Source organism: Pungitius pungitius, chromosome 18, assembly GCF_949316345.1.
Source record: "Pungitius pungitius chromosome 18, fPunPun2.1, whole genome shotgun sequence".
In the NCBI taxonomy this organism is placed as follows: domain Eukaryota; kingdom Metazoa; phylum Chordata; class Actinopteri; order Perciformes; family Gasterosteidae; genus Pungitius; species Pungitius pungitius.
This window is the reverse complement of record NC_084917.1, coordinates 8933370-8958025: the sequence shown is the minus strand read 5'-3', so window position 1 is coordinate 8958025 and position 24656 is coordinate 8933370. Positions and strand designations below refer to the sequence as shown.

The 24656-nt window shown below is 44.1% G+C and overlaps 1 protein-coding gene across 1 annotated transcript in view; it reads left to right on the top strand.

Annotated features, from left to right (window-relative positions):
• The window catches only part of bcr (BCR activator of RhoGEF and GTPase), a 59205-nt gene that overhangs the window by 18136 nt on the left and 16413 nt on the right, over window positions 1-24656 (top strand). The window contains exons 2-4 of the mRNA XM_037485169.2: window positions 15718-15902; window positions 20518-20622; window positions 21035-21220. Coding sequence (XP_037341066.2) covers window positions 15718-15902; window positions 20518-20622; window positions 21035-21220 — 476 coding nt within the window. The remainder of the gene's footprint in view (window positions 1-15717; window positions 15903-20517; window positions 20623-21034; window positions 21221-24656) is intronic.

Genomic DNA, 24656 nt, shown 5'->3' with positions numbered 1-24656 from the left:
ACACAGGAATGAAAAGCTGCATTTTTTTTCTTTTTGAGTTTTACTGAAGCTAATGTAGTCTTATTTGGCCTATTCCTGGTTTCTTATGTTTATATTTCTTATGTTTTGGCCATGCGAAATGTGTGTGTTTCCACACACAACAGCACGGCACACATGTTGACCTAACAACTATCTATTTAGCCTTCATCTATTTAGCCTCTTAATGACTACATTGGAGGCATTTAAAAGTTTTTTTACTTTACTACCTTATGTGTTTGCATGTTCCTCTTCAGTATGGAATGTGATTCATGACGTCGAGGCACTGCCCTGGTCACCACCCCGGGAGGCTCATCTCTGTGTGTGTCTGTGTCTGTGTGTGTGTGTGTGTGCATGCAGACAGAACCTAGCTTGAGTCATCATGACTGTCCCGACAGTCTGAATGTGAAGTGACCAGCAGCATACTTGAGGGAAAGCTCATCTGAAGGCAATATGGTTGCTGAATCCAGAAGACAGTTCCCGCATTAACAAACTTAAAGGATCTCAACAAACATGTGATCAAAACGTACTCATGCACACGTGTCATTGTGTGCCTTCCACTCAGGCTGCCGGTGTAAACGGTTATAAGATTCCCACACGGCATGAATTTCTCACGCCCGTACCGGCGTTACGCCATACCAACTGACACGTTGCTCTTCGGCAAGCGGCAGAATTTATTTTTACACGTCATCGCTGAGCGGGAATTGGTCGGAGCTACTTGTCTTACGTGTGTTGAGTCATGGTTCTAACTTTATAACAACAATGAATAACCCACAACAAACACAGGGTAAAACGCCGCGACGCAACAGCTTGTGACACATAAACAGTTTCTCACACTAATAATTATACAAAGAGCCCTACCTTCCTCACATCTTTCTTCCTCTTCCTCTCAGCATCTTTTGGACCCAGTGGGGGTTAGATTAGCGGAGTGAACGGGCCCCCTCGGGGGAATAGTTGCATTTGTGTTTTTGGAAGCTCATGTTCACTTGACTTTTGCTCTCGAGGTCACAGCTCTTATTTCCAGCCTTTTCATTTTAATTGATTTAACTCACCGGGACGTGGCCCAAATGTCCAAGTTGAGCAAAGGTAGAAGCAAAGGAAACCCTAAATGTATACACTTAACTTTGAAACTTTTAAATATATATTTATGAATTTTGTATATTTCTTCATCCGTATATTTATATACATGTTTTTTTCTGTACTTCTAGCCGAGGAGAAGATAAAAATACATTGATGGTGTTGTGTCCTCTTCTCTCCTCCGCACTGCACCGTTCCCCTGTGTGTTTGTGCTTCTTGTTTTGTTTACCTTTGTGCATCCGCCCGTGTTGATGTGTCACTGTTTGCCTCTGTGTCGCGTATGTATTTTTAAATGTGTTTGCATCCCATCCCAGCTTGTTGCTACGAGCGTCACCATCAGCTTGTTTGTCATCCGTGAGGCACTTTCAGCCGCTGTGAGCCGTATCAAAGGGCAAGTTATCTCTTGATTATTTTACTGCAACATATTAGGGATTTCACATTTAAAAAGGTTCAAGGTTTAACCTTTGTGTCAAATTCAAACAATTAAGGGGATTTAAAAAAAGATGGCTAACGTGTTAGCTAGCTTTTTTAAAAGTGACTGGGCAATACGATTTTGATAAGAAAATAATGTTCACACCCGTCACCGGCCTATCAATTAACCTTGTTTTCTTTCCATGTACCAACTATTCATCCAACCGTTTTTGCCTTTGTTCATGCATCCATGGATCAGTCATTTCCCCCTGACGTGTCCTCGCGCTCCATTGCAGCTGAAAACTACATGCGATTGAGCCGAGTCCATCTTTTCTTTAATTAACAGCTGGCTAGTTTTATCAAAGTAGTGTGATGCTGTTGCCCCGGTTGAACAATGACTTTCGTCGTCATTTTCATCAGCGTCCAGTCTTTCCTGTGTATTCACTCAAATACAGCAGACACTCTGTACTTTCTTCTGTCTGTGTAACCCTGCGTGTTCCTGATATACATGGATCAGCGGTGATTCAATAGAAAATCAAGTGTTTACTTTCTCTTAGGAAATGACCATCAAAGACATCAAATTACCTAATACACTTTGTTAAAATGAATGTGGCCTAATACAACAGCCCAGAACGTGGCCTTGTGGAATGTTTTAGTTTTAGTTTGAATCCGACACAGTGGCTGATTTTGTGCGTGTGTGAGCTGAAGCTAAATCACAGGTGTTCACAGAAAGGATCTATAGTTATAGAAGCAGCATTTCTAGTTTGCTGCACCACTTGGCTGTGGCCTACAACACCACGAAAACACATCACATATCTCAAACGCACACACACAAACACGCACACACACAAACACGCATTGATGAAACCAGCTTGATTCATTGTCACACACCCACCTCTCAGGGTTGATGACAAAAATGACTCCTTTGTTCTTCCACTGTAGATCAACATGCTCCATGCGTCTCCTTCTTCCTCCCTTTGAGGGGTCATGTAGAGTTTAATGTCTCTATATGTCTGTGTTGATGAGGAAGACGCCATTTTAAGTTGTCGTTTTGCTGGTTGGAAACATGCACATCTGGCCAAAGTGTATTCACTAGTACTGTTGTTCAGTGTTGATAGACGGCATCCATGTGTCCTTGTGTTGTATTTCCTTCTATATGAGGTCATGTGTGTGTGTGTGTGTGTGTGTGTGTGTGTGTGTGTGTGTGTGGAGCTTCCCTGCCGTGTCCTTGGTAGGTAATAAGCATGTGGGACTGCGGCTCTTGGCACATCTGTCTCATGTTCGAGAAGCTATGCAGTCCTGCTGCTGTGCAACATTAGCACCAGCAGCTGCCCAACCCCCCACCTGCTCTGCCTTCTTAGTCATTTTGTACTGTACTGTACACACACACACACACACACACACACACACACACACACACACCAAATGAGGTTGAGGACGCCCTAACTCCACAGGGATATCTCCCTTTGCCCTGAATGAGTGCAAGGGCTCCCTTTGCTTTCATCATGTTTCCACTTTCTGTGTCATACACTCCTGATTGTTAGCTGGTACTTCCAGGTTCCTGGGCTGTATTGATGGAAATTTAAAGTCCCGCTTTGTTCCACTCACTTCCTTAACTTCGGCATACTTTCTTTCATTAGCCAATCCGAAAGAAAAAAAACAGGTTTACAAAAATATAAATCATTAATATGAATTTAGAGGTTGAATTTCACATGACAAGGAATCAGTAAGCATTGAAAAAAATAATTGAAAAACAATCAAATGTATCTACGACGGCAGTGTGTAACACGTAAATTATAGCTAGCCTTTTATCTTTTATTTTGTAATATCCATCAATCATCTTCCGGTCAAATCCCATTATTCACCATTATTTGTCCTGCCATGCATATTCTTGATCTTGAATTTGCGTCATAAAACGTCCCTTCCGCTCTCTTTTTTTAACCAACACAGAATCAAATAGTGTTGGAGTTGCATCTTATCAAAAAATAGGTGCTTTTGATATGTCTTAGTTAAATCATCTGTTTCCCTTGAGCTAAATGTACAGCTTTTTTTCCCATTGCCTGCAGGAATTGAAGCTCTAAAAGTTGTTGTATGCTCCGCAGCTCTCTCTGAGTAAAATGACACCCGTGGGCGGACGCCCCTGCCTCCCCACGAGCAGTACTACCTTCGCTGCCATGCCCTCCTCTGCGTGGAGCGTCTGGTTACATGAGCAGGCTAACGTTACCCCAGCGAGCCATGTAACTGGCACCTCAAAGTCAGTCATCCCCCCCCGCCCCCCCGCCCTTCAAAAGAGAATAGAGGGATTGAGATGAAAGAGAGAGAGCAGAGCATTGAAACCATTTGTTGACATTTTTCGGATACGAGAGAAGGGCCGAACGCGGTCTCCTCTCCTCTTGAGTGGGATGGAGGTTTGCGGCTTCGAGGGACGGTCATCCGCCCTCTTTGCCATTTTTGTAGTTTCCACAGACAGCATGTGTCCTTGATTTAGGTCAGTAAAAGCTCCTCTCCCAAATCCCTCAAGCAGAGGAACACTCGTAGTGTTTCCTTTCTAAACGCATTCTTTTAACCCAAATGTAATATATCATTCCTCCCACGAGGCGCTACTGGAGAAAGACTCTAATTCACGCTGCCTCCCTCCCCGTCTCTCTGCCAGTAATGCTTCTGAGAGGCTCGTATCTCGTCTAATCTGTTTTTCTCAACACGCAACTGCGTGTTGAAATAGTTCCAATTAATTGAACTTTCAAGCATCTTCTCCGGTTTCTAACCGAATGACACACGGCTGTCTTTGTGGACCGGTAAGTGTTGATGAAAAGCTCAACCTGCAAGTCTTAAGAGAGGTTTGTGCGTCAGAAAAGGCGACAATATCGAAACCATATCTACTCTTTGCATGGCCAAAAGTTACTCCCCCTCTATTGCACATGCTTTGTCTCTTTTCGAATGGCACCATGCATCCACACTCGTATCCTGCAGAGACATTTAACAAATTATAACAACTTATGGTAGTAAAACAAACCAAAATGTAATATATCATTCCTCCCTCGAGGCGCCAGTGAAGAAAGACTCTAATTTGCGCTTCCTCCCTCACGGTCTCTCTCAAAATAGTCCTTGTTTCTTATCTCGTCCAATCTCTGTTTTTCTCTCAATATTTCACTCTGTCGGAGCCCATGTTTAAGGGCTTTACCATTGTGAATGGTAATAATTGGACACCAGTGAGTATATCAACGGTAATAAAATCCACCTGCGTGGGGATTTTGAAAAGGGGGGATATGTCCACCTCGTCGTCCCTAATGGAAATGATGCTTTTGCGTACTTCACGTGCCATGCTTCTCTGTCTAGATTACCCGGGAGTGATGTTTTAGTTATTCCTAAAATGCCCATTTTTCACTTAGATATTAAACTGTGGTTTCAAGAGATGAGGTGCTGGTGGAGGAATTTATCTAGATTTGAAGTAGTAATTAATCTCATGATTGATTATCATGGACTGGTGGATAGTTGATGGTCCGATTGACTGATGGGAACTAATGGGAACCTCAATTTATGGATTTTCCTGCTGTAAAATTGACTGAATTCTTTTCAGGGCTTTATTCCCTGTGGAGTTGTATGTCCGCTTGTGTTCATGTGGAGGTGTACACCGTCACTGGGACGCAGGCTATAACGAGTCGTGTCCTTGCAGAAAAGCCACAGAGGACGGTGCGCCTGTATGCTTTTCTAGAAGGAAGCAGAAAAAGAGCGCACACACATACACAGGTCTACGCACGGCTTCCTGTGTCCCCCTGCCACGTCCTGTTGCCAAGGAAACCGGGCCTGGGCTGACCAGATTCAGTAGATACCTGGGAGGATTTAGGAATGGGGGGGAAAAGAGGCAGAGAGAAGGTGCGTGCTTCGTTCAAATGCCCCTGTTTTACATGTTACTGCTGTAAAGAGACCTCACAAGTGTGCTGGAACCTGTCGAATATCCTGGATCCTTTTATAAAACCGGTGGGTGAAGTCTTTAAATGGATTTTTCCTGTTCCAGGCAGAAGTCGCATTTAGCCGGCTTAGGGTGGGCTGAAGACACATCAGTTATTCAACCCAGCGATGAGGTCTAGCATTGGACCCTGTGTGGACGGGAGTCAAATAGCAAACTGGTTCCTCATGACCAAGTCCCAGATGGGGGGGGGGGCTGTGGTGAGCTGAGCCCATAACCTTGCAGAGACAGCAGCCAGACCAGCCGGAGGAATAGAAATAATTGAAATGACTGTGTAGGCTCTGACTCGTTTTCTTTTTTTTTTTTTCTTCATCCCACTAATTATTCCGTGTCCTCGTTTTGTGAAAACGTGTGTGTGTGTGTGTGTGTGTGTGTGTGTGTGTGTGTGTGTGTGCATGCGTGTACACTGGAACAGAGAGAGGCTGAGAGTCTAGGATTTTCAAAGTGTGAATACGTTCAAGTGAGCTTGATCAGACATTGTGTGGGGGCGAGACATGTAGGTTGTAAGTGTGTGTGCGGGGGGGGGGGGGGCGTTTGGAGCCATTATGGGAATATGTGAGCACTGGGATCAGGTAATTGATGCTGGGATGCTAAAAACTGGCAGACAGTGAGAATGGCCCAGTGCCAGTTTAGAACGGGGGGGAGGTGGAGAAGATTAGAGAAGAATAGAAATATGCTGAAAGAATTCCATGGCAACCATCGTATCGGGAGAGGAAGGAATGATAAGGTTGCCTAAATGACAGTTTACCTTAGAGTGGATGCAATTGTTTTCCCCCCTCCTGTTTTCTATATATCGATAAAGCACAGTAGCATGCTTGTTCTTCAGAGAGCTGCTCAGGTTGTTGTCAAGAAACCGATGATAAGGCAAACAGATGTAGCTTAGATCGATAGTGCATTAGTGGGCTTTTTAATTGGTCCGGGAGCCAAAACACGGGCTCACTGTTTGCACATTTTCTTAATTTGAACCAAAAACAATCACTCACAAGATATTCACTTGGGATACTTGATTCCTTCTGGTTATATCTCCTACGTAGCAAGAATATAAAAGCGTCCTCTGCGTCTTGACATGTCACCTAATCAGAAATGAAATGCTCTTCCTGTTGGCTGTGGTAACCATGGAAACAGTTCCCCTGAAGATTTGCTTTGGCAAACCTTTACGGTCCATTTAGCAAAGTCCTAACGCGTGTCCCCTTGAACAGCTCCGGCACAAAGGAGCAGTTTATTGGCCCGAGGAGCAATGATGCTGCAGCTTGTGTTTGACCAGAGATTAGGCAGATTGGGGCCTTTTGTGCACGTTCTGCTGTGGGCTGATGATAAGCGCCACTGCAGTCCGTAATGTGCTGTGAGTCGTGGGAAAGGGGACAGGGATCAATAAACTGAGTGTAACCAGCCCATCTCACAAATGCAACATGCTGCTTTAATAGGAAAAACATCCGTCTAAAGTACAAGTCAAAATACCATAATATCATGCGGTAATATCATCTCAAATCATCACATTAAATCAGCAGCTTGTGTCACATCATGCATTCAGCATGTCGTTCTGATTGGATGACATATTGCAACATGCTAGTTGCATGGGCTCTATGACGCTAATGGCAGCATATTAGAGGAAGTCTAAAGTTTAGTTGTTGGCATTAAAGGTTTAGTTACTGAGGGTTTGACTTGGTTTCTGAGCAACGGAGGCAACATTAGCTGCGTTACAGGACCCCGGGGCTTGTAGTAATCCTCAGAGATGAGGTAATGGCAGCAACACGCTCTCATTGCAAGTCGCGCTTCTGCATGAGGTGCATACAATGATTGGATGCGGTTTCCAGCAGCGTAGTTGAAAGTCCATATGAGCGCCATTCACACTTTTCCTTATTATTACTATTCTTTGAGTAGGATTTTATTGGCACACTGGAGCAACGGCAGTCTGGTGGTGATACTTTAAACCTTTCTGAAACTCAAAGTGTGAACAACGCTCATGCTTTAGTAGCAGACCTCTCAAAACAAGACGATAAGAGAACGCTGCATTGACTTGGCTTTACAGTTACACAATCACAACGCTTGTGGGAAGGAGCCACTCCCTCCAGCCCAGCTACAGGACTTTTGATGCTAGGTTTCACCTAAACTGGACAGATCCCATGGTCCCGTAACCATAAAACTCTCAACCACGTAAGTGCAGTTAGTAATAGGAAGTGCTCTCGTAGAATTGATTCTACTTGGGAAATAACAAAGCCTTTTAAATACTTGGTTCGTTGTTCCATGGTGAACGCCACCACCAGTGGTGGAGGAAGTACTCAAATCATAAAAGTGGTAATACTAGTGTGCTATAGTAATATTCTATTACAAGTGAAAGCAATTCATTCACATGAACCTCCATATACTGGCATCAAAATCTATTAAAGTATCTAGTAAATGTACTAATTCCACACAAGAACAGAGAAATATAATTATTTATGCGCTAAGTTCATTTATTATTAACCAAAGGAACTAAATACAAGTGGATGGCACACTCACTAGTATTTGTATTAATATAAATACTAATACATTTGTGCGTGTGTGTGGATCAGAAAATGAAGTGTTACAAATTAACTGAAAAGACGTGTCTCTGGTAATTAGACCCCCGCGGAACCTCAGTCTGTCACAAAGATAATTTACCTTCATTTGAGGAATATTGTGGCCTGTCATGGATTGTTGCCCATTCATTCATCTTTGCATGGAGTCTCCAATCAGACTCAAATAGCAGGTTGCGGCAGTGCCCTCATCACTCACGAATGATAGCTTTCCATTGTCACATCGCCTCTGCTGACGTGGTACAACCACACAGGTTTTTTTGTTTTTTTCATGGGTTTCCACATCAGCAGTGGGACTGGATGAATTGAAACAGGCGGAGAACTTGATTGACATTCGTCTCTTCATTCGACTACAGCAAGGCAAAATGAAATGTGGAGGATAGCTTCTCGATGGGAGCTTGAGGGTCAGGTCAGCGGACGGACGAGATTTGAATGCAATGCGTTTTTTAATTAAAGACTCACTGTTTATAAAATTGAGTAGCTGACTTTTGGCTTTGGCTGTATGAAAGCACTTAATCCAGAGGACCCAGCTTCCTTTCCACGTCACGGCGTGGATCACAATACCTCCTCAGCAGCTTGACGCCACTCCGTATCCCTCCATCCAGCATCAATGGTTTCAAGACAAACCAGTATTTCACGGCAGAGGTATGTGTGCTGATAAGGATTGGGGTCCATTCCCTAGCTGGTGAGTGTATTGATTGGAGTAGTGATACTGTTTGTTGATTTGATTTCAGCTCCCCTGCTAGATGGCCACATGAATACACAAACACACACACACACAGTAACAGAAAACCCATGTGACCTTTGTCCTCGCTCCTCCAATGCATTAACCTCTAACCTCCGACCTTTGCTCTGCTCGGGGGCCTCGAGTGTCTCCATCCTCCAGCAACAGACGCATGAAAACACACAACACCTGTGACAGTGTGATCCTATTTTGTTATGCCGGATATTCGTATGTTATCTTTTTAATAGACACACGGCAGCAGCATGGCAAAAAAATGTCCTTTAACCAACTTAAATATTGCACAGATAAAGAAATAGCATTCCCGTCTGTCCCCGTTAGTCCATTTTTATCATTAGAGCATTGACAAGCCACGCATTAATTATGATGAGTGTCTTTCAGATAGCCATGTATGTTTAAGTGTAAATAAATGAATGGGGCAGCTTTTCCGCCCACACTGAAACACACTCGATGGCTGCGGCGCTCATGATGTATTAAAGGGAGTGTCAGAGGGTGGAGGTCTGCCCTTTAAGATTTATCGCTGCGGTGCGATCGCAGAGTGCCTCCTGCATGAGAGCAAAGAGATGCAACAACGGGCAAGACATTCTGGTGAAAGGTAGCATTTAATCAGACATCTAGAGAGAGAAAGATCCCGTTGTGTACTGCAAAGCAAAGTATTGTTTTTACCTTGAGTACAGATACGCATACGAGACCAAACGACAGAGGAGCCGAGCATCTTCCACGTCTTGTCACTCAGTACCGTCTTTGCCTGTTGAAAATGCACAGTGCACGGTTCAGAGTGGAGCTGGTGATTTAACATGCTGTATTATTAATCAGAGTCTCTGCGTGATTTTGCAGCAATTAGAACGCTTATTTCCCCCCATAAAGCTTTGGGGGTCCCCCCGCTAATGAGTCTTAACTGTTGACAGAGAAGACACGACAGGCGCTTGATGAATCAAAGGCTTGTCTGGCACAATGAGGGTAGAGTTGTGTGTGTGTGTGTGTGTGTGTGTGTGTGGTTGAGCACATGTCCACCAAGACAGGAGAGCGCTCTCCTTGGAAGTCTTGTGTGATCAAAGGAGGCGAGGAGGCGAGGATAGGAGACAAGCGGCGGTTACAGGGAAGTAAAACACGCAGCGCTGAGGGAAGCTGACACAACACAAAAAGATACAACATGTGGCTGTGTGTGCGTGTGTGATTGGTTGTGTAATTATCTTTGTGTTCATGTCTGTAGTTCCACTGTAATTATGTTTATTTTTGAGTGTGGGTAATTTTCTTCTGTATACATCTGCCACCTGCCAGGCTGCCTGTCAACCATTGTCTTCTTCTCCCTGTCTCTTTTTTCATCTAATCTTTTTTCTGCTCTATTGCCTGTCTCCCTGTTTGTCTACTCTCCCATATTTATACCCGACTCATACCAGACTTACGACAGTGATGCACAGGAAATGCCTTTAATGCGCCAGACTCATGAAACACAGAATTAGTTATTTCCTTGTATTATCTCATTGGGAATTTGATAACTTTTGGTTTTAGAGAGACCAGACCTTTGAAGATGTCTTCTTGTCTCTGGGAAATTTGAATGTCTATTTTGTACATTATGTTTTGTAGAATGGGAAATATACTGTATATATTCATTTACAGTTAATAGTTAGTTGATTAATGATCATTGTGGCACCGAACATGCATTTTCATACATTTTGTGAGAACTTGCTGATGTTCCTTTGACGATTTGACACAGCAGGACTAGACATACCATCTTTTTTATTAATGTAGCACCTCACGTGCAAATTTTACGTTGTTTTTGCAGTCTTCCTGGTGGCATCACAATGTATCAGAATTCACTCTGTGGTCACAGAGGTCTTCATCGCGCTTACCTAACCCCAAGCCGACCCTTTTTACGTGGGCAGATATCTCTGACAGAGGACGTGGGCAAACTCCTGTCCTGTTGAGTAGTTTAGGACAACACACAGCACCACAAATATTTAAACAAAAAACTCAAAGCAACACTGCACACACACACACACACACACACACACAAATATCCTCATTCCTCTACTCATCTCTCTTCCTCCAGTGGTGTGATTTCAGGCCTTGCCCTTTCCCTTTTCTATCATGTCTGTTTTGCCTCTCATGTCTCCGTCCTGATACAAATGGATGATTGCAGCACTTTGTTTTTAAAGGACAGCGTCAATGACTTGGCCATCCTCCCAGCTCCATAAGTGAAACCGGCTGCTGCTGCTGCTGCTGGGTCGTTTCCGCAGAGATTACCAATGGCAGCAAGATTACCCTCCAGGAAACAAATTGGTGTATTATGATTTCTTAACTTGAGTGATGTTGATAACGCCATGAACCAGAATTCACTGGCAGATAGGCATTGCGTTACTGCAATTGCTGGCATTCATGATATATTGATTGCAATTGGAAAATGAGATTGAGGAAAGTTGTTGCCGGCATCTTAGGGAATGTGCTGCCTTGGTCCAATGAAAAGAGCGGATACCAACACAAATTCATTAAACAGCTTCCAGGGACACATTACCCTGCATGGATGGGGATTTGCCTAGCCAAATACACAAATTGCTTATTAAATGTCAGCCATATCTTTGATAGTAATTCTGTGAAGAATGCCGTTAGGATTCATCTTTAGCTCCAGAGACTCTCAATCTAGTTAAACTGAATGGCTTCTATCGAGGCATGCAAAGTGCCGGCCGTGACCTGTGAAGGTGGAGAATTCCTCAAAAAAATGTCCCTATAGTCGCATGGAAAGAGCCACGCCTCCAGATGTTCAGACCCAAAACGCAGACACTGAGGGATTTAATGATAGTAACCCATTCAGACACTCTGCATCAGGCTTCTAATGACAAGATAGTGGCATCTATCAGATTAACTTCTGTTAAGTGGTCGCAGGACGATTATGAGCGAAGCTCCCTGTTCAATTCATTTGACAGCATGTCTGTACCCCCCAGCGATGCTGTAGCTGAGCCTTTACTTTAATTTTCACAGCTTTCCCCTCTCCCTCGTGCACCAGTCCACACTCTTCGGTATTAAATTGTGTCTGCATTGGATATGTTAAGGGGATGTGGGAACTCATGGGGAGGGGGTGCTCTCTCTTCATTCTACTCTCCTTGCAGCAGATCTCACCCCCATTCCCTCCCCATCATAACTACCGGGACTACGTATATATTCTTACATTTTGATTTGCAGTAAGGGAAAGCATGGTGTTTTTTGGGAGAAAGGGGGGTGCATCCTATTTATCTCAAGCATCCAGACTCAGCCTCCTCAATAGGCTTAGCCTTCCTAAATACAGCACACTGGATATGAATCAGATTTGTAATGGGGGGGGGGTGGAGAAAGCCATTAAAACACATCCAATAGCAGGCATAAGAGAGAAAGCGGTGTAGCGTGACATCTTATGGGGCTGGGTGGGGCTTTGAGGTAAGGGTGTGAATGTGTTTGTAACTGTGTGCGTGGAGTTACATCGGCAGCGTTTGGATGACAGGCGGCAGCAGGCGGGGCCGATTCATGACGGCCGTGCTGCTTGGAAAGCGTGATGGGGGATGGAGAGGCAGCTCTCACTACCGAGGATATCTTATGCCTCCTTTGAGAGTTACTCCCTCTCTCTCCAATTTCATTGCTCTCATTCTGTGGCTTTGTCTTCCTTCTATTTATTGCTATTTACCATTTTCTCTTATTATTATTAGAGTGTACAGAAAAAATTTATGTCGCTCTAGTGTATAATCTCTTCCATTTTTTACTTTGGCCTTTCCTGCAGAGCTATACGGATCATTTCAGGGTTTCCGGCAATATCTGTTTCCTTTGTCTGTCGGCCACGGCTCTCTCTGACGAGCCTTTTAATTCCTTTTATGTGGGAGAATACGTGAGGATCAGATCATTTCATCTTTTAGCACTGGTACAGTATGAATAGATGGATCCATAATGGCTGTGAGCAGCTGACACAGTCAGAGAAAAGGGCCCAAAGAAGAGGTAGCATGAAGCAAAGAATGAATAGTGACAGTGTATTTCAAGTGGCTTTTTGTCTCTTTCATAGACATTTTATTATTAGCATCATAATTAGCTAAAACAGCTAATGAGACTTCTTTCACAGGCTGGAGGGATTTTAAATATTTCCAAATGATTGCACCCTCAAGTTGAACTTTTTTTAAAGATTATAAAATAATCTTTAAAGAAAAGTTCATTTTCACTTTCCTAGTATAACAATAACATTTCTAACACTCATTTCCGTGTGCTAAATGTGTAGCAGACAATTAGTTTAGCCTATACAGTCTACAATGTATTAGTCTACATTGAACACACTACCAGAGGCTCGATCCTTTTTGTTCTAAATTGTGTGTAACAGTTGAACACAGCTCTCATGTACAGTAGAGTCTTCTATAATATAGGAGGTCATGTCAACGTATCAGTATCACATGACACCCTGATACCCTGATACCTGTCCAGCCTATGATATTGTTTTGGAAAGGCATGTGTGTTGCCATGGCAGCAGAGCGCCAGCTGTTTCCAGCTTGATTGTAGTTTTCCACCTGCAGCAGGAAAAAGACCTGTTCCCCTCCCACCGTTTCCATGTACACATTTTACAGGAATGTGTGTGTGTGTGTGTGTTTTTTATTTCTGGTGTTGGAAGCGGATTTTGGTGGCTTTACTTTGCCAACAACTGCAGGAAGATACCAATGGGTGGACTGTTTTTAGAGAACGATAAATTCACCGCTATTCTGTGTTTGTGTTTGAGTGTGTGCTTATGTGTTATCTCTTTGGAGTGTTTTTTCTTTTCCTGATGAGGAATCGTTTGGGGAAGGGGGGGAAGAGGAAGAAGCAGATATGTGAGCAGCATTAGGATGTGGAGGTCACAAAACAGAGGAAACACGAGCAATCTGTTCGAAAGAAGGCAAACATAAAGAAAGTAGCACTTCAGAGATGCAGGCCATACAAAGAAAGAGCGTGAGAGTCAAAGGGAGAGAAACTGACTCCAGGCAGCGTTATAAGCGGCGTCTGGGCCAAGATGAGGTCAGACGTGGACTGACTGAAGCCTAGTGTTTAAAGACCACAGGCTATAGTGACCCATTAACAGACTCGTAAAGCTCTCTCCCTCCCCCATTGGAAACTGCTGGTTTGAAGATATACATATCAGGCTCTGAACCGATTTAATGTGGTGGTAATTCCTTTATGAGTCGTTTATAGGTTTAAAAAACAACAACAAATGGGAATTTTGTGGATACCCGGGGAAAACAGAGTTTGGTTAGATTCAGGGCTGCTGTGATATTTTGTGTATACTCTATCTCCAATTTAATGGTATTATTCATGACTGTGGTTTTGGTTCTGTGACTGTGCCCTATGTCTAAAAAAAATGTTATTTGAATGCTCAATATGTCATGCCACAGGGCTGTGTGGACGCCGCACACACACAAAGACACACACACACACAACCTCGGTGTGTTTCCAGTGACAGCATTTTTCCAAAACAAAGTGGTCGGAGGATTGAAATAAGTCAAGCAGAGATGTTATTCTGCCAACGTGACAACACAGAGGTACGGTTGGCCAACAAGAAAAGAAAATCATGCCAGGAGGCCTGCCACTCATTTCCCACTTGGTGTTTTCAACATCTGCATTTTAGGTCAAGCAAGCAATAAGATCTTAATGTGCATTGTCTTTTTGTCTGCATGCTGCCTTCTGGTAACTCAGTGAGGTATACTAGCATGAATGCAGATAGCTGCAGCCTGCTGTAGGCTAAATTTGTACACATTTGCTTAGTAAATACATCAAATCTAACCTAAAAGGCGAATGCCAGGCCAGTGAGTCATCGCACAAGGTTAAAAAAAAAAGCTGCAGCGAGCAAAAGACTGAAGAAGAAGATGGAGGTTTGAGAACACAACAATATGACAATGAAATGTATAACTAACAGCATAGGGATGAGGTTGCAAGATAACAGCAGTGAAACACCCAAAGACTAAAAATGAATGAACAATGTTTAACACACACACACACACAGATTCTCTGCCCACAGGCAGCAGCGAGTACACGGAGCGAGCGGTGGGTGGGCTGAAGGTCAGACGGGCCCTAAACACACCGGCATTGTTCCTTCTATCTCCTCTTTTTTTTCCCTCGACGCTACGACCTGTGACTTCCACAGCGTGTGTCTGTGCGTGTGACGAAAACACTTGAAAACCCGGTGAAATACAAAAAGGCACAGATGTCAGCTCCCACAGCAGTTCCACGGCTGCAGGACACTTATAAATGATTTGAACTGGTGTGTATTCGGCGGCTTTCATTGTTTGACTGCGGCTCTAGAAGAGGCTGTCGCAGGTTATTGGTCTAGTGAGAAAACAGGAGGCCCGGCCAGCTCTTTGAGAACCCGGTAGAGTGGGAGGAGATTGAGCATCGAGACATCAAGAGATGTTTGATGTCTTCCTCTCAGCTGTTACTCACACCATCCCCCAGAAACCACTGAGTATACTGTCTCCTCCTGGAGGCTGAACCATCTGAACTCGAAAGAACGCGTTTTGGCGGGAGCCCCGGCCCGAGTGTGACGTCGTGAAGCGAGGCCCGTGCAGTCCAGTCGAGTTGCGTCTCTCCCACCTCATCTTCATAAAGAGCTGAGCCTTGTTCCTCCCACACAGAAAGTGATAGCGGCCGCCGTAGAAGCATTCCAGAGGGAAGTTGCGGAAAATTTCCCAGGAGATGCTGCACTCTGTGTCGAAGTTATTTGGACTGTGACCCAGTTTTTAGTCGGCCTCTTTGTGCGCTTTCTCTCCGAGCTTTATGTTTTCATATGATTGCGTGAACAAAGATGCAGGGGGAACTCATTTGATGTGCCCTAGTTTCTAGAGCCGCAATAATTAGCATTGGGAAATTAACTTCTAGCTTTCTGTGAGCATGAATCTACCCAGTGTGATTTTGGAAAGCTTTATTGTCAAAAGTAGCTCCAACTTATGGTCGTGTTTTCTGCCCCCCTGTCACAGATGGTCATTTCACCGGGACGCCTCCCACGTACGGTTACGATGCAGACCGCGCGGAGGAGCAGCGGAGGCACCACGACATCCTGCCGTACATCGACGACTCGCCGTCGTCTTCGCCGCACCTCAGCTCCAAGAGCCGCAGCAGTCGGGACACCCTCTCCTCTGGGTCGTTGGAGTCTTCCAAGTCGGTGAGTGGCGTGTGCTCTCCTCTCCTCCTCCTACTACTTGACATTGCATCAGGACAATTTTCTGGATATTCTGTTTCCTTCTGAAATTGAGCTATAATATAGAATAATAACACACAAATCCAAACGGACCAAGCTCCAAAAATTCGCTGGATTTATTCTTCAATGGCTGATGTTATTTTACATCCATTTAACACAGCAGGTGGGCTACTTTATCTTATTTCAATCCTGATTCGTCAATTGACTGGAAAATCAAATCTGCCTGTATGAGAGGATTGATTAAGGACAATACCACCTGCCTCATAACCCCAGAGGCAGTCATCCAGGGAAGAAACTCACCCCCATAAGAGCTCTCATAAGGGGGGTGAGCCTCCCCCCACCCTTTTCCCATCCAGGGTATGATGAAGAATTACTCTCTATCACCCCACCGCTGCCTTCATCCTCTTAACCCTCCCTCTTTTACTCTTTTTTGTCTGCGAAGAGAAAATCTGGGATTTATGATGTCTGCTGCTATCGATGGTTACCATGGAGAGGAGACACACAAACGCACACACACACACACACGCGCACACACCCAACCATCGTATCAGCAACACTGAGAATGAACAGGGATGCTACCGCCAGAATCTACTTAGGCACTAAACAATTTTTTCTGGCACCGGATATTTTCTAAATAGCAGCAGGTGAACTTGCAGGAGGAGCCGTATGTTTGATCGGGACGGAGAGGTGCGGTCGGAGGACGTAAAGCTGATGCTGCTTTCCTCCACTTTGCCCGTGGAGAAAGTAATCGCATCAGTGCTCACGTAGCAGTATTCCTCCGATCTTTGCACAGCTGTCAATCTGAGTTATAGCTTGAATCTGCCAATAGATGATGAGCCTCTTGACTGCATCCAACCTTTGACCTTTGAGCTTGGAACTCTTGCGTATTTTAATTTATTCACAAAGACACATGTACGTTATTTTGTGTCTGCTTCGGGTTGCACGAGCCAACGGCTTCTTTTAGAGAAACGCACACATCTTTTAGCAGTATGTGATTTGCAGAAGTGACCTCTGAGACACAGGATTCCAGAGGAAACCCGATGCTGTGTGTGTTGAGGGTCGCCAGTAACATAATCGGATTGCCAGTAAAATACTGAACGGCCAAACAACAGTCGTCCCTCAAAAAGATCACACAGACAGACATGCTTTCAAATACTGCCATAAAAACAGAATTATCCGTGTCCTTGATTTGACCTCGGTCAGCTGCTCTTAAAACATCCACCAAGTCACCTTCTCTAATCGAAGTAGGAGCCCAGACAATCTCTGATTGGCGGATGGTTTTATGACGTCACTGCGATGAGTCATCCGCAATACTGCTGTCTGCGGAGATTTTCTGGCTCTTTGCACTGAGGGAAACAAGTGGGCTCACTTTTGCTTAGATATATGACAGGAGAAATATGTCAAGAAACTAAGAAGAGAGGGAGGGATGGGGAGCGACGTGCAACAGAGCTATTTGGCTGGATTCAAGTCAAGGACATTGCAGTTTATGGTCAGTGGCCACCGGGGCAGCCCCACTTCTCCTATTGAGCCGTAAACCTTTTTTCTCTGTTCCTGTGGATTCTTGATTTATATTTATACATTTAAATCCTACACAGGTATCTTGTATTATAAATATACTAGTATGCTCCCTTATCCTGTCCCACATCGTACCTAAAGATAATTTGCCTGCTGGGCCAAGGCAGAACCTTTTAAATCACTTAGTACACTTGGAGGCTTTGAAAAAGGGAAATCCCCATTTAATATGATCCCTCACATCTGTAATGAAAATGTACTGATTGCACAGCGTGTTTCTTTGCAATTAAAGGCTTGCTGTGATGCAGCATTACAGGATAACAAACTGAAAGAAACGCCTTGCATACACAAACTAAACCATTACTTAGCAGACATGTGGAGATAGGAAACAATCACATTAGACAACGAGGGATTCAGAAAACGAGGGATGGCTAAAGAGGATGCTGAAGAGATTAGAATATGAAAAATGAGATTGGTTAATAGAGTGTGTGAGTGTAAAGTGTGTGTAAGGACATGCATTGTTGCTAACTTCTTTCCTCTCTAACCCGGCTGTGAAGGCTCATAAGAGCTGACAGGAGGAAGAGATGGAGAGAAAAGAGGGAAAATGTTATTACAGTCTGCACCTCCTAAACTATGTCTGCTTGATGGGCAAATAAACACTGTTATTCTAGGGTATCTCCCTATACACATCATCCACCATGGATAAACAACTCAGATCCTAAATCATTTAAGGCAGAGCCACCACTACGTGGTGGTTTTGTGAGCTGCGAGCGTTTAAGCGTGGGCTCAAATGTGAAATATTAGCTTTTGTTGACTCTGTTGCACATAATGGGCGTGAAAACACACACCAAACCCAAATACACCCTGAGCAGGAATAATGTGTTTTATTTCATAACCAAAAAAGGCAGGCAGACAGACACCCCTTTTAGTCTGGACCCAAAGATGGGCTCATTAGTTGCTACGGCGATGAATAAAAGATGATATGTCTGGAGAAGAGGGTCTTTCCTGGGGGAGTCGTCTGGGGTCTGAAAACGATGAATTAACACTTTCAAAAACACCCTTCTAGTTCAGTCACATGCGGCTATAAGTTTCCTCCTTGTGATATTCTCCAAATATTCTTGATGTATGTTCATGACGCCCTTTTACCAGTCGGCGTATCATGCGTTCATTCCTTTTTCATTAACTCACAAACATCCGGGGGTCTCAGTTGATGCCCCAGGCTCTCCCTTTTAACTCACAGCGCTGCACTGTTATGTAATACATTTAAAAGCAATCGTAGCTCTTTATTACGTTACTTATTTACCTCCACAAATGTAACTTTATTTTCACTTTCTCTGCTTTTGGCAGTCTCAGAGTCTCTGCAGAACAGGCAATTAGAGCTTTTTATGATGCCGTGATAAGCAGCTCAGATCCCCAGACATGTCTGTGTGATGCATAATACATGTCTGCCAGAATCATTTGCTTTATGCTTCACCTGAGAAAGAGACACAAAGAGAAAGAGAGAAACAATGTGAAGGAGAGTAATAACTTTTGAAAAGAAGATGGAGCTGAAGAGGAGGCCAATATGTTTATAGGTTAAATACTGTCCCATTCTGCTGAAGGCCTGCTCAGGAGTTCTGCAGACTATATTAATAATTAAGCAGAATAGAGTAGGGCTGGACTAATCACACAATTAACAGATAAATCAATAAACAATTGTCAACTGTTGGTTGGACAAAATATGCAACATGGAGACATCATATTGGGAATTTTTACATTTTCTGACACCGTTAAGAAGTAATAAATGTTTAAAATCACCTTTAGTTGCAGCACTTTGATTGATCATTGATTGATATTTTCCTTATTCAAAGCCGTAATACACATTGTGTTAATAATGGCTGAGAAAATTCTTGAATTCTCCACACACCGGTCTTCTTCAAAGTTCAGGAGGATTACTGGTTATTGATCTTAATTACGGCAGAAGTGTAACCCCACACAATAGCATTTGAATGTTGCGTGCTATTTTTATTTTCTTTATGCAGTGGCCATGGAAACAGCTTTCTGGCCTGTTTACCCCCTCATTTGAATAAATGCATGAACACCCACAGACATCCAAGCTCCTATAGTGAATCCTTGGAAAACTGCACATTATATTTCATGCATTTTTACCCAATGCCCCCGTTCCCTGTAGATATATAGTTTTAGAAGTGACTAACACGCGGCTTAACATATAACAGAGATAAACAAAACAGATGTGTAGTGTTTTTTTTTCAGAAAACTCAAAAGAAACCGATACATATATCCAATGAATAACATGCACGGAAACATCCACTACTGCACAGACTGCATGGTTTCCCTTTTTGTGTATTCCTATGTATAGTCCCATCCTCTGTCTTTGTCTCCTATGGGATTTTGCCCCCTTATTCCTCTCTTTCCCCTCTTGATTATACTGAATCTGTTGTGCTCTCCATTTCTTCTTCTACTCTTCTTTCTTTGTCTTTCTCTCTCACCCTTCCTCCCTGTTTCCTCCTCTTCCTCCTCCTCACAGCCCAAAGCACTGGATGTTTCCACGTCCCAACTTGGGCTTTCTCTCAGTCTGTGTGTGTGTGTGTGTGTGTGTGTGCTCCCGGCGCTAGCCCATTCTCTCACAGATACATACTCATACGCCAACCCTGCTCCCATGGGAGACCCTGCCCTTTTGCGTTATTTCAGAGTTCATGGTTAAACAAAAGCGCCTGAGGAATCCCTCTGTCTCTGTGTTTTCTTTCATGTCCGTAGTCCTCAGTGAGCTTTGACTCGGCTGAAGGGGGGGGGGGGGGGGGAGGGGGATTTCTCCACGGTGCGATTGTTGCCGTTGGATTTTTTTCCAGACCGGGGCGCTCACAAACAGCAACGCTGGCAGATGTTTCAAGCTCGGCTAAGAACCGTCAGTTTGAGGTTTTCAAATATTAGTGCCTTTTACCGGCAAATGTAAAGAGCAACGTGATGCTTTGAGTAAAAACGAGTAGGCGCATAGAGGGTTGGATCATTTGTTGCAGTGCTGCAGATTGTTTCTCTTTACTATTGTATGTGCGTGTGCTTATTACAGACTGAATGCGACCTGGAGAAAGGTTTGGAGATGAGAAAGTGGGTCCTCTCTGGGATCCTGGCCACCGAGGAAACGTACCTCAGTCACCTGGAGGCCCTGCTGCTGGTGAGAACACACCTCCAACATACAGCCATAACATACAGTAGAATGTAATTACTGTGTTATCAAGTCTATTGACGACGTAAATTATTAAGTAGTTATACCATGATTTAATCAGATTTATTGGCATTTGATGTGAAAGCAACAAATACAGTTACATTTTCTTACAAATAGATTACAAACTCCCAACAATAAAAGTTTCAAAATACCCAAACCAGTTAAATACCAAATAAATGGATTTAAGTTGTAGCTGTAAGAAAGTAAACATTTTAGGGTTGGGCGTTCTAAAAGTAGATAGAACCTAGTGGAGGATTTGTCCGGTGCCCAACTAAAAAAAGGAATCTCAATCCTCCCGGTTAACACGAGATGTTCTCCCTCCAAAGCATCTTCATCATCTCCCCTGCTTATTCCTCTCCAGCCCATGAAGCCTCTGAAGGCCGCAGCCACCACGTCGCAGCCTGTGCTCACTCTGGCGCAGATAGAAACGATCTTCTTCAAAGTGCCTGAGCTCTACGAGATCCACAGGGAGTTCTACGACGGGCTTTTCCCTCGCGTTCAGCAGTGGAGCCACCACCAGAGAGTCGGAGACCTCTTCCAGAAGCTGGTGAGAACAGTGAATGATTGGTTGGGCTGTTTGGGGGTGTGGTTTTGTGTTTTGTGCGTGTGTGCCTACGTGATCAGATGTAGCTGCCTCACCTTGCCCTGAGTCTGAGTGACACGGTCGGGCCCTCGCTGAAGTCGCCAGCGTTAGAAAAGACATTCAGGTTACTACGGCAACGCTTTCTGAGCTTTGGACGCAGACGCAAAGCAAAACCACCGTGCTATAATTGACAACATAATTGACAATAATGTTGTTTGTTTCTTGACTCGGGAGGCTTTTGACAAGAAGATCTGTCACTATAATTTAATGAAAAACAATCAAATTTTAGACTTGATTTTTCTACTGATTTCGTTCTTTATCGTTTTAAAATTTGGACTAATTGAATCTGAATCGTCCCTTTATTCCCATTTCCTCCTCAACAGCCCCTCGCTCTCTGTCTCTCTCCCCCCTGTAGTTTCCGCCGAGGATGTCTGAGCCGAATGTTCTCTGGGTCTATTTAATCATTTTCACAGCGGTTCAATTAACCCACAATGAATCATGTGTTATTTCTCGCCCAAATACTGCTCCTCGCCCACTAGTGTTTTTGGTTTCTCTCTCTCTCCCTCGCAGTGTAACGCAAACACATGCACACGTTACATTACATGTCATTTAGCTGACGCTTTTCTCCCAAACGTCTTATAATAATAAAGGCATGAAAGTGGAATTTCATTAAATAAGTCGATTTACCTTTGCCAGCGATAAGAGCCATTGTACACACACACACAAACACCCACACACATACATGCGCACACACACATGCACACACACACACACAATGTGAATGTACCGGCGCGTTTCAGAATGCTGCCTTTCTGCCTCAGCTGAGGCATCACTGCACTGTGCTATAAATAGGAGTATCTCGCCCTCTCTCTCTCTCACTCTCTTACAGACACATGTGCTTCTCTCAGATGAATTCATCTTGGGACGTTGCAAAGAATTTAGGATTTAATTAGTTTCTTTTACCACCGACGACTAATACACCTAAATCAGTTTCTTAAAAAGCTGCAAAAAAGCTGCATTATGCCCTCCTAAAATCTGCTTCACTGTCACATCAAACACAGCTGCCTCACAAATAGGTAGTGACATGGCTAGTGACATAGCGACATGATTGTTTCAACACAGTTTCTGCCCCATTCCCTCCCTTCTCCCCAGACGGACCTTAATAAAAATCCAGACAAAAAGAGGCTGAGCCAACAAAAAAGGGGGGACTTGAATGCTGCAAAACGGCTGTTTTGTTCAGCGAGGGAGGGAGGAGGTGATTAGATGAGAGAAGGAGAGGCCATGCAGTCGAGGAAGGGTCGACAGAGGATGAGAGTCAGGGAGGCAAGTAGGTTTTGGCGGCTCTGATAGAGCCGTCTCCCCGTGACTCTGAAGTCTGTGAGGGGGAGCAGACGGGCCCCCGGAGTCACGAGATATCAGAACAAGGAAGCCGAGAGACCCACGGAAAAGGAGGAGGAGGCAAAGCGTCACTGACGGGTTATGAGCAAGTGTCTGGAGAAGTGTTTGAACGCTGAAAATAGGGCTAAATCACACTTCTGCTCCTCGGATAGACACGCACGTCATGCTCAGTGGCAAAGGGAAGGTTTTACATGAAGGCAGCAGGATCAGTTGCTTTTGAGCGGTACTCGTCAGAAGGTAATGGACCAAAAAAAAGGCTGATTCTAAGAATGTATGGGAGAATAATCCTATTATTAAAAAAAAGGTTTATTTTGGTGTTTTGGAGAGCAGGGTGCAGAAGCCATGTTGTTTTGGGCAGACCGGGATGTTAGCATCACACTCTTTCCTTGACATGAAATGAATGGAAATGTCCCGTTATAAAGTGGATTATTGAATAAAATAAGTTTGTGGCAAACAACAGTTTATGAAATTCACAGGTTTTGTGCAGCAAGCTCCTCTTCATAAATGAACACCCCTTCATTCATTGAAGACTAAATGCAATTGACAGAAGTAAAGATTACATCAGGCTATAAATGAACTGCACCTCGGTCACCTGACATCACCACCACTAAGATAGTTGGACCTTTTAGATTTTAAAGACACATGATTTAAGAGTGAGACATTTTACATCATGGAAGGTGACTTTACAAATCTCCTGTGCGGTTGTTAACGACAAACTTTATTTAAAAACCCATTAAAAATCATGATCTTCTACACGAGGACATCCTGTGCACGCGGAATAGCTGAACGCTAATCAATAGGATTTGTCTCTGTGTGCGACATTTACTTCAACTGATTGATAACCGCTTTGCAGACAAATCCTGGGTTCCTGGGTTTTTCTTAAATTCACTCGCAGCAATCTACCAAATTCAGATATTTGGATGACTCCTAGATGACAGACCATCCAGGTGGATGCTAACTGCTAACCTGCTAACAAAGACCTGCCAGCATATATTAAATAAAGGGTCCTATGCTCTGTCCTTTTGTGTCATTGTAAACTAAACATCGCTGTGTAAGAAAATATCGACTCCGTTAGAAATCCCTTACAAACCCGGTGGCTAAATCCAGCCTCCTCGTATAATGGCCGAGGCTGTTTCCTTAATGATGTTTTCCGCCGCGGATTACACACACGCTCTCACACAGGACAAATCCCCGACTGAGAAATCCAAACACCCAGGCGGTTTCTTTCATTAGCCGACATCCGTCTCTGCTATGATACCGTAGCTGCAGCCCCACACTCAATAAGCCTTCGTGGCGGTGTGTGTGTGTGTGTGTGTGTGTGTGTGTGTGTGTGTGTGTGTGTGCATGTGGCCCGGCGGACATTCGGCCCTCCGCTCTCTCCACAGTCAAACTGTCACGCTCTGAATGGCCTCCGCTGCGGTGCAGATTGTGTGGCCGAGGGCAGGACGCGGTATGGCAGGATTGTGAAAATTGCTTTTCTCCTCGCCTCCCTCCACTTTTCTTCCTCCCGATGTGGCGTGCGGATATATGTGCAGGCACTGCAGGCCCGCTTACTTCAGTCCCTTTGTGGTGCCTCGCTGTTATTTTCTTAAACTTGAAAGATCTAAACATACACTTTACACATAGTCACTGCCAGCGATAACATGACAAGTGTTAACAATGTTTAGGAAACTTGTGACTCCACATTCCTAACAGAATTGAATTTCACCCCCCCCCCCCCCACCCCCCCTCATGACTGCAAAGATCAGGGCATGTTGGAAGAAGGGTCGGGGTTGGGCCTTAAAATAGGACCTAAGCGGAGTCTGGGACAATAATGGTTATTGTCCCACAGATGTGTAATAGTGCTTCATTTGTACCCCACTTCTAATCTAATTAGTTCCCTCTTCACACGAGGCCACCACTTAAGAGTCAACAATAACGGCACTGACTCAGACTGCCGCGGTGCCCCACGGCTGCAAAGTCTCTGTCCCGCCTTCTTTTTAAAGGTCGATTCTTGTGGCCA